Raw genomic sequence first — 11244 nt, 5'->3', positions numbered from 1 at the left:
TAAATTTTTAGCTATTTATTGGAAAGAAGAATACTTCTGTTACATAAATATGGGATGTTTTTGACAATACAATGCACATGTATCGGGTACTAGCATCATTAAGTCATGCTAAATTACTGAAATCTTCGAAAGTTTAGTTTTTTGGTTAATTTTTAGACGGTTTCCGTCTGAAATGGAAGTGGCCGCATTTGTGTTCATTCTTAATATTTAAATGTAAGTTGTATTTGATGATAATACATAACATATATAAAGGTTGAGAATGAACACGGATGCGGCCACTTTCATTTTTGACAAAAAGCATCTGAAAAGTGACATATTATGGCATATTTGATAGATTTTTCATATTTAAGCTTGAATTTGAGCGTCTTTAATGACTAAATCAGTTCAAATCTTTCACATAAACTAATTGAATCGACTGAAGTAGACTTAAGTGTTTAAAAAGTATCCAAAATCTTTCTTCAGATGAACCTGAATTTTGAGGCCAAAATTGGCCCTTACCGGACCTACTCCTTTGAATTGTTGAGTGGATTGATTAAAAAATGAAAATAACACTCGATCAATTCTATGCATACGAAGCACTTTTTGTGGATTTGCCTTCATCCGGAACGCTCCAAGCCGAATATTGTAAAGCCGAGGATATAGAAGAACCGAACCAGTTGCAGGGCTTTATTATAAAAAAACGACCTACAAATAATAGCCAAATCCAACTGAGGTCAACTTTGCCTCAGGATGTTGAAACCCATGGTATGGTCTTACTAATTCAGATTCTGCATTAGCAGTGGGAAATCTAGTGAAAAAGAACAAAAGAAAATTACCTCTTGTTATGTTAGAGTCGAGGAAATCAATAATAAAACAATGGAGGTGACGAAACTGACCAAACGTTATTTCTAAATAACAATTGTACATTTTAAAGAAATAATTTGTTAAACTGTGTTATTAGAAATATACATGCAGACACACGATGTTTTATGTTCAGTTTTTATCGAGATAATTGCATTAGAAGCTTGTGAAACAAAAAAATGCCAATTTTTGCTGCATATTGATAAAAAAAAATTGGAAAAAAATCAAGTAGATACAAAATCTGAAGATCTTTCGAGTCATCAATTTTTGGAGTGTTCCATAAAGTCCTTAGAATGTTACAATTTCCCTATATATATTTATTGTTCACATTCTAAGTTTTCGAGTACACCGGTCTGCTCTTGTCAAATGAACATTCAATAAAGAAATATTGTCTTTTCATGAATAAACCAATATAAAAGTCTGTCTGTGCAGGTTAAAAAATTAAAGATAAATATTCTTATAAAGTAGGAATCCTTTTACTATTTTTTTCATACAATTTTTAGAAAAGGTCGTCATGATTTTTGTACATGTATTTGCCTTTTTTCTCTCTATTCACATCCAATGTGTACATAAAGTCCGTTTGAATTTGCTTAGTAACTTAATTTCAAAAAGTCCCGATCTTTGCTGCATATCAATCGATTCCTTTGAAATTTTTCCTGACTTTCTCTGATCTAGCTGCATATATATACGGATAATTAGCATTTCCAAGAGAGGTATACAGCCAGAAAACAAATACATTGAAGTTGGTACTTCAGGAATTTATTCGTATCGCAACATTTTAAATCATTTTTACACCAAGCTCCTTTAGTCTGCTGTACTCGACGTTTTCTGTTTAAGGAGGGAAAGAATAACATTAAATTGAAGTTCTGTTTTTATTTCATTTCATTTCTATTTTTACTATTTACCAGAACGTTTTCCGGTGAATTTGTAATTGATAGCGTCCTTGCTGAAATGGGACAAACATTGACAGATCTAGGGGAGGTAATATTTTGTCACTAGATTTCCTACGGTTGGGAGTTTCTTCAGCTTCTCTTCTCTTGGTCTTTGTTTTTAGAAAAAAAATCTAGTTTTGAACATCAGTATACTACTATTGCCTCTTATCAAATAAATATTATTTTATTCAAAAACAACACTGCAAACGTTGTAATAATTTAAAAAAATATTTATAATTTTAAGGACGCCATCACAAATTGGTTGACCGTTATGGAATATTTGTTTCACAGATGACGACGGATATGTTCCATTCGTCGGAATTAAAAATCCCGTCCTCCTCTTTCCCGAATGTGACCTACCGAATTCGACCTTTCAACGGGTTTGTACTTATATGAGCAGCACAACGGGTGCCACGTGTGTAGCAGGATTCAACAACAATACTGCAAATGCTGTAATAATTTAAAATTATTTATAATTTTAAGGACGCCATCACGAGTTGGTTGACCGTTATGGAATATCTGTTTCACAGATGACGACGGATATGTTCTATTCGTCGGAAACAAAATCCCGTCCTCCTCTTTCCCGAATGTGACCTACCGAATTCGACCTATCAACGGGTTCGTACTTATATGAGCAGCACAACGGGTACCACGTGTAGGGTAGGATCTGTTTATCCGTCCGAAACACCAGAGATCATCCTCGTTTTTTTGGGTTCTTGTTATTCAGTATTGAGTTAAATATGTTGTATTTTGTAAACTGTTGTTTGTCGTTTGGTCTTTTTCTGTTTTTGCCATGGTGTTGTCAGTTTATTCTCGAGTTTGAATTCCCTTTTGTTATCTTTTGCCTCTCTGTTAACAGTAACTCTAGTGACACAGCTATGTAAGTGATGGTCATTGATGAAATACCTAAAGCTTATTTTTTCTTGGCGACTTGAATTGCTAGTGGACCACTACTGAGAGACACATAGAGATATTACAGATAACATGCAAACATCACTGTTATGGAATCATGTTTACAAATTGACTAAATGCTACTCATAGATGACTCACCTTACAAAACTTGTACATGTTGTAATTTGATGCCGATTATTACTACTAGATGTCTGAATTGAAATAGTTAAACAAACAGCAATCTCATGACGCGATATGAAATAGCCGATTGGAAATGTGAAACAGAATGATATTACTTACAATTTTACAATTTAAATTCATATTATGCTTGAATAGATATATGTTATATACCTCCATGGACTTATAAGTTGTAAAATATCTTGATAATGGCTTAAAGTATACATTTTATAGTAAAAAAAAAGCCGTTTGTATCAAATATCTCAGATAAAGTCGATAACTCTGAGATAAAAGTTAAAATTTTTACGATTAAAGTCGACGCACACAAATACTTTGTCCCAAATAAACTTCCATAGTTATTCGATTCAGATTGAAGACTAAAAATACTGACTTTCATTATGAAGATGTAATACATTAAGTCAGTGGAATGTTAATCTAAATATGATTACATGTGCATTTCTACTGTTCACAATTTATATTATGTAATTTTTTTTTCACCAAGCTCCTTTAGTCTGCTGTACTCGTCGTTTTCTGTTTAAGGTGGGTAAGGATAACAATAAATTGAAGTTTTGTTTTTATTTCATTTTATTTCTATTTTTACTATATGCCAGAACGTTTTCCGGTGAATTTATAATTGATAGCGTCCTTGCTGAAATGGGACAAACATTGAAAAATCTAGGGGAGGTAATATTTTGTCACTAGATTTCCAACGGTTAGGAGTTTCTTCAGCTTCTTTACTCTTGATCTTTGTTTTTAGAAAAAAATTCTAGTTTTGAACATCAGTATACTACTATTGCCTCTTATCAAATAAATATTTGTTTATTCAACAACAATACTGCAAACGCTGTAATAATTTGCAATTATTTATGATTTTAAGGACGCCATCACGAGTTGGTTGACCATTATGGAATATCTGTTTCATAGATGACGACGGATATGTTCCAATCGTCGGAAACAAAATCCCGTCCTCCTCTTTCCCGAATGTGACCTACCGAATTCGACCTATCAACGGGTTTGTACTTAAATGAGCAGCACAACGGGTGACACGTGTGGAGCAGGATTCAACAACAATACTGCAAACGCTGTAATAATTTAAAATTATTTATAATTTTAAGAACGCCATCACGAGTTGGTTGACCGTTATGGAATATCTGTTTCACAGATGACGACGGATATGTTCCATTCGTCGGAAACAAAATCCCGTCCTCCTCTTTCCCGAATGTGACCTACCGAATTCGACCTATCAACGGGTTCGTACTTATAGGAGCAGTACAACGGGTGCCACGTGTGGAGCAGGATCTGCTTATCCCTCCGAAGCACCAGAGATCATCCCCGTTTTTTTGGGTTCTTGTTACTCAGTATTTAGTTATATACGTTGTGTTTTATAAACTGTTGTTTGTTGTTTTGGTCTTTTTTTCTTTTTGCCATGGTGTTGTCAGTTTAATCTCGAGTTTGAATGTCCCATTTGTTATCTTGTGCCTCTCTGTTAACAGAAACTCTAGTGACACAGCTATTTAAGTGATGGTCATGGATGAAATACATAAATCTTAATTTTTCTTGGCGATTTGAATTGCTAGTGGACCACTTCTGAGAGACACATGGAAATATTACAGATAACATGCAAACATCACCGTTATTGAATCAAGTTTACAAATTAGCTAAATGCTAATCATTGATGACTCACCTTACAACACTTGTACATGTTGTACTTTGATCCCCATTATTACTACTAGATGTCTGAATTGAAATAGTTAAACAAACAGCAATCTCATGACGCGATATGAAATAGCCGATTGCAAATGTAAAACAGAATGATCTTACTTACAATTTTACAATTTAAATTCATATTATGCTTGAATAGATATATGTTATATACCTCCATTGACTTATAAGTTGTAAAATATCTTGATAATGGCTTTAAGTATATATTTTAGAGTTAAAACAAAATGCCGTTTGTATCAAATTTTTCAGATAAAGTCGATAACTCTGAGATAAAAGTTAAAAAATTTACGATTAAAGTCGACGCACACAAATACTTTGTCCCAAATAAACTTCCATAGTTATTCGATTCAGATTGAAGATTAAAAATACTGAATTTCATTATGAAAATGAAATACATTAAGTCAGTGGAATATTAATCTAAATATGATTACATGTGCATTTCTACTGTTCCACAATTTATATTTTGTAATTTTTTTTGAGAATTACATTCACTTCATTACATTAGTTTGTTTACTTAAGCTTCTCGGTTTGTTTTGAAAATTGTTATTCAGTTAAAGTTATTCATAAGTTTGTTTATGACACAAGGACTAAACACTTTGCTTTCATTCGGCTGGTAATACAGGATTACAAATAATAGTTTAGATCGTCAAATTACGAAGCTGTATGACTTGACAGCATATGTTACCGGATAATGTTTAATGCTGCATTGTTCGTATTTTATTTAAATAAGAAGAAATAATGTTGAAATCATTTATAATAATTTTAACATAGAAAAACAGACATTTGTGGATAAAACAACGGTTGGAATCCACGGTAAGATACGACTCATAATATAAAAGTTACACTTGAAAAAATCATGATTGATTGTTGTTTAACGCCACTTTCAGCACTATTGTTCTATTTTGTGGCGGTCAGTTTTTATTGGTGAAGGAAGTCGGGTACCTGGAAGAGAATCACGGACCTTCGATATGAATACTGACAATCCTTGACAATTAAGATTGGAGTCGAGCACACCTGCCACATGAGGAATTCGCACTCATAACCTCAGTGTTGACAGGCTATTGATACAGTAATTCGACTACTCAGACCACTCGGCTACCGATAAAGTAATCTGACATTCGGATAAAATTCGAGAAAAGTATGAAATAAGAAATTAGAAGAAAAAAACATACGGTATGATTATTATATTTTATCATGATAAAATTACCACGCAAATGACATCCTTGACAATACGTTTATTTTAAACAAAATCGATTTTGAAGAAGATAATACAATATTTTCATGATTTCAAAGTGCAACTTTTCTATTGTATCTTAATAGAACATGTTTATCACTTCTTTGTCATAAAGAATTGATAACATATTTCATAGATATACGATTTTTCATAAACAATAACCACATTTAACAAATTATTATCATAAACCTTCAAACCGACTAACACGTTCCTAGTTTTAAGTCAGGTAAATGCAGCAATGTTTGCGATTTTTTATTTTTCAGATCTTTCCTTCAGTTGTGATTGAGAAAATTATGATACGAATGTTGGTTTTGCTGTTATTTATGTGCCATGTTTTCGAATCCTCTCAGACGAACCAGCGTAAGAATCTACATTTAAGATATTGAATTTTAACTTACTTGTTTTTTTAGATACTTTAATGGTATTTAAAGTTCATACTCTTTGATATTTGATACCAAATCAGCTGAATTTTTTTTTTTCATTTCGGAACTTATTCATATGATTAAATTAAAGACGTTCTTAATTGAAAAAGAAGATGTGGTATAATTGCCAATGAGACAACTCTCCACAAGAGACCAAATGACACAGAAATTAACAACTATAGGTCACCGTTCGGCCTTCACCAATGAGGAAATCCCATACCGCATAGTCAGCTACAAAAGGACCGAAATGACAAATGTAAAACAATTCAAACGAGAAAACTAACGGCCTAATTTATGTACAAAATAATGAACGAAAAAGAAATATGTAACACAGCAACAAACGACAAGCACTAAATTACAGGCTCCTAACTTGGGACAGGCACATACAGAATGTGGCGGGATTAAACATGTTAGCGGGCGCCCAACCCTCCCCTAACCTGGGACAGTGTTGTAACAGTACAACATAAGAACAAACTATTTAGTTGAAAAAGGCTTAACTCTTCAGATGGATACAAATAGAAATACATCTACTTGTAGATCCCAACAACAAAAAGACACTAAGTACAGATCTGAGAGTACTCGCAGTTACTGACAGCTAGTTCAGTGCCAATAACAACTAATAAAAAATCATGCATCTAAGACTAAATATCTGTTATTTGACTTGATGGTATCATGGCCATTTGTTAAACATAGCAGCAAATAGAAGTAAATTCATTGCAACACTAAAAGCCATTCGTTTTTTAAGACCAGGAATATTTGTTTATAGTATAAGCAGAAAATACTTCTTTTGAGCAATAATTTCGTCTAATCATGATCAAATGCCAATGAAAGCGAACGAGGGTCCAGTATTGTTGATGGCCAGTGTAAGATTATTTCATAATTAATAGATTAGATAATCAGTCAAAGTGTAACATTTAATTCGTTTAAATCGTGTCGATACTGAAGTAGTGGGGACTGGGTGGATTGATTCCTCGGGAATAGAAAGTCCAACATCAGCGCCACAGGTCCATTAACAGTAATTAAAAGGTACAGTACCTATTTCATTGTGCCACTACTGATGGACTGTAAGTCCCTTGCCTAACCATTGAGAAGTTATAGTGTATTCACTAAGTTAAAGCTCCCGTAAGGTGATCATAAATACTAATAGTCTGAGCAGCACTATTGAAGCACATTAGGTCTTGATGGTCACACACATCATGTGTTTTGCTTTCAAAGACTTTGAGCGTCGAGCGTACCTAAAGAGAAAACCGATACCATGGACAATGAAACAAGTATAAAACTTTCTCGAATTAAAAAAGGGCTGTTACGAATAATTTATTTGTATCCCAAATGAGAACAGCAAAAATAAAAACTATTTAAATGCATGTTTGATGAAAAGAAAACAAAATAATGTACATCCTTTTTTTCTTCTGATTTTGCGACAAATAGTTAGCCTTATTTAGGAGTAGACTTTCTGTAGGTTTTGTTCTGCAACGGAAAATGTGGTAAAAAGCAAATAAGTTGTCTTTGATCCCTGACTGCAGTCGTCTATTTGCATCAGCTATGGCATTGTTATTATTTAAATATTCAGTAGTATTCTTTTTTATGTCATATGCATACTGAGCTGAAAAAATACATAATGATTTACAGCTATTACTACATGTTCCTGTGCAGCGTATGACAGTCCTGTTTGCGGAGATGATGGCAAAACATACAGCAATGAGTGCAAAGCTAAATGCGCGTAAGTATTAATGTACTTTAATATTTGACTAGCTCTGAAGGAGAGATTAATTATTTTCTTTCACAGTTAGTATGTATTCGCAAATATTTTCTAACACAAATATTTCGTAAATGCTTTTATAAATTACGTTCTGATATTTTGAATAAAACTAAAATTAAACGGTTAATAGTTTTATATATAATAAGCATTGAATCAGTAAAATTCAGTACAATAAGTTATCTGTCGTAAATAACCAAGCATTGGTGTGTGTATAAGAAGAATTTCTAGATATGAACTGTTTAACAACATAATGACATACTTGATAATGGACTATATGGGATGACTAAAAAAGTCGATTTTCAAATTGTTACATTATCTGTCTTTTGTGGTACAATGGCTATATATGTATCTCTTTGTAATTGTTTCTTTTGATCATGTTAAGAGCCAGTCTGTGGTAAAATCATGCAAAATGGTCCGAATCCAAAATTATCCAATCAGACTGATATTTTGTATTTTTGATATCTTATATGTAATAACTATTTGTGCAAAATATTTTGAAAAAATATTCAGCCATTATTTGTGTATGCAGAACATTCGATAATTGTCCATTTCTGTACTGACAAAAGGCCATTTTAAGCCTATTTTAGGGTATTTTGACCTGGTTTTTTGTATTATTATAGAAAAGTTGCAGCTTAATGATAACATATATCTTAACAAACAACTTAAAATGAAAGAAAATTAGGATAGTTTTCAAAGTTTTGACATTTCTCAATACCCCTACTGGCAGGTTGATATTGCATGGTTTTGAAAAAGTGCCGATTCAGCAAAATTCGTCTTTTTTAAAGACCTGAATCTTGTAAGATCATGTTTTGTTTTTAATAAAATGTAATACAGCATGAAGCTTATATATTTATCTACAAAATGCAAGAAAATGGTGCTCGGCAAATGATACCTTCTTACAATAAAATAACAATTTAAGATGGACAAGATGGCAATTTTGCCGTATTTATGAATTTTTTATTGGTTACAAGAGAAACTTTACAAATGTATGTGATAGTAAAAATATAAGAAAATAATGACAGATATAATGATTATTGCTTACTAGTATCTTGTATGATTAAACTTAGTTTAACTTAGTTTTAATTGAAAATATACTACAGAAGTAGGCCTGGTAAGACCCCTTTTAAGCCCCAAAATTTAGCATTTTTACAATTTGTTTAAAATACATGTATTAACTTATCGCTACTTATTGAAGTCACTTTTCAAAGTGAATACTTCAGTTACTTTAAAATCATTTTTTAATGGGCTGTTTTTTTACAATACTATGAACATTCAACAGGTACTATCATCATTAATTTATGTAAAATTTCTGACATCTTCACAATTTTAGCATTTGTGCTAATTTTAGACATTTGTTGGCTAAAATGGATATGGCCACTTTTGTTCAGTCTTGATATTTATATTTAAATACATGTTGTATTTGATGATATTACATACACATATAAAATTGAGACTGGGTGCTTCTTACCTAGAAAAGGGGGTCCATTTTTTTATATTGGAATTAATCTTTATAAGCTTTTTGTCAAATATCAAGCAGATGCTGAGAAAAGTGTTACCTAAATTTTGTGACGCTGACATGAATGACAGATAGTGATAACTATGTATCTTCTGGGATAACAGTCGGTCATAACAACAATGTTAAGTTTCCTCATAGAACGTAATCTCCAATAACTTGAGGCATGTGAATAAGACATGTAAGATGTAGTTAGCCTATTACTACCACAGACAAACAAAAATATTTCAAATGGAAATAAAATTTATGTTATACCTACATGAATAAAAACAAATATACAGATAAATGGTTCAACTGTGGTGCAGACATTTTCATTAAAATGGTTATATAATTATTCAGGCTGTTTGCTTATAATTATACTGTCATTATAATATTAGCGAAGTCTGCCATAAAGAGAAACATGTAAAACGGTCTGAATACATGCAAACAGTGATAAGACCTGAAGCCAGGTCGGATGACTATTCAGGTCTAAGTTAGTAAGTATACATCAATAAGAGCTTCAGTCAAAACATCCTGTTGTAATATTGACTGTGTTTCGTCTGTTTTCCTCTTCTACTACAGATCAGAACACTTTATCGACTTGTATTGCGCAGGTGCAATATAATTCAAAATCAAATCAATAATTTCTGATGATAATTTTGTAGAAAAAGCCATTGTACTTTTTGATACATCATCCCATGCCAGATTCAATTGGTTCCTAAATGGTGGATACTTTCCATTTCAAAGGAAATGCAAGCCTCTGTTGAGTTTCTCCCGGTCAGAAATGTTATCTGTTTCCGAATCTGATGCTAAATATTATGAAAAATTAGTTGATGCTTTGAATATACTCCTATGAGAACCTGAGCATCTTTAATTTGGCTTTCATCTCCATCTAAAAAGATAAAAAATAAATCTACAAATTTACTTTAAAAAAATAATATATCCCTTATTAAATTAAAGATAAATGAATTCTCAAATATACAATGTCCATGATATATGAGATAACTATGAAATCTATTTGGTTGGGACCCAATGAAAAAAAAATATATAAGATATCTCAACTGGTGGAGTAAAATCATTGCTTTACCACATCTAGCAGTCTAGAATATCTGATAAAACCTCAATGTCTTAATGCAAAAACTTAACCAAACCATTCATGCAGAAATTGTAGGCCAAAGTGACCTTATCAATAGTACCCATGCTGTACTACCCAAGATATCTATCCACTAGCTATAGTCAAGTATCAATGTAATACCATGTCTATTATCTTACAGATAGACCTAAACACACAAAATTAACAAAGTTGCTCAAGTGGAAAATGTAGGTCAACATTACCTTTATAAAAGTGAATCATGTTGGATTATTCAAAATCAATAATATGAGGTCCATGATAAAACTAATACAAAGCTATACCAGTACTGTAAATTCAGAAATTATTGCATGCATTAATAACTGCAATATTGTAATGTAATTTTAGACTGAAATGCGAATTTAATTTTTGCAATATTCAGAAAAATCCTGTTTAATTCATATAGTAAATTTCAAAATGGGAGTTTAAATTAGTGCAATTATAACCCTGTCGCATTTTTCGCAATAATAAAAACATCGCAATAATTTCAGAATTTACAGTAATATTTTTGACATTATCACTTTTTTGGTAATGGTTAAAAATTTTACCACTGGTCTTCTCATGATTTCCTAACCTCCACCCCTTCCCACTAAATGTATCTCCGTACATTTTACCATCAGTTTAAAATTTTCAAAATGCCTTTCAA

At 32.0% G+C, this 11244-nt stretch overlaps 1 protein-coding gene across 5 annotated transcripts in view; it reads left to right on the top strand.

The window, feature by feature from the left end:
* The first annotated feature begins 5255 nt into the window (after nt 1-5255).
* The window catches only part of LOC127724028 (four-domain proteases inhibitor-like), a 97680-nt gene continuing 91691 nt past the window's right edge, over nt 5256-11244 (top strand). For 2 of the 5 annotated variants that reach the window (XM_052230782.1, XM_052230781.1), the window contains exons 1-3: nt 5256-5375; nt 6060-6156; nt 7848-7938. In XM_052230782.1, coding sequence (XP_052086742.1) covers nt 6090-6156; nt 7848-7938 — 158 coding nt within the window. In that variant the 5' untranslated portion in view covers nt 5256-5375; nt 6060-6089. The remainder of the gene's footprint in view (nt 5376-6059; nt 6157-7847; nt 7939-11244) is intronic. The other 3 variants (XM_052230780.1, XM_052230779.1, XM_052230778.1) reach the window with 2 other exon arrangements.

This window comes from Mytilus californianus, unplaced genomic scaffold, assembly GCF_021869535.1.
Source record: "Mytilus californianus isolate M0D057914Y unplaced genomic scaffold, xbMytCali1.0.p SCAF_14, whole genome shotgun sequence".
Lineage (NCBI taxonomy): Eukaryota > Metazoa > Mollusca > Bivalvia > Mytilida > Mytilidae > Mytilus > Mytilus californianus.
The sequence above is the reverse complement of the archived record's forward strand: the minus strand, read 5'-3'. Positions and strand labels throughout refer to the sequence as shown.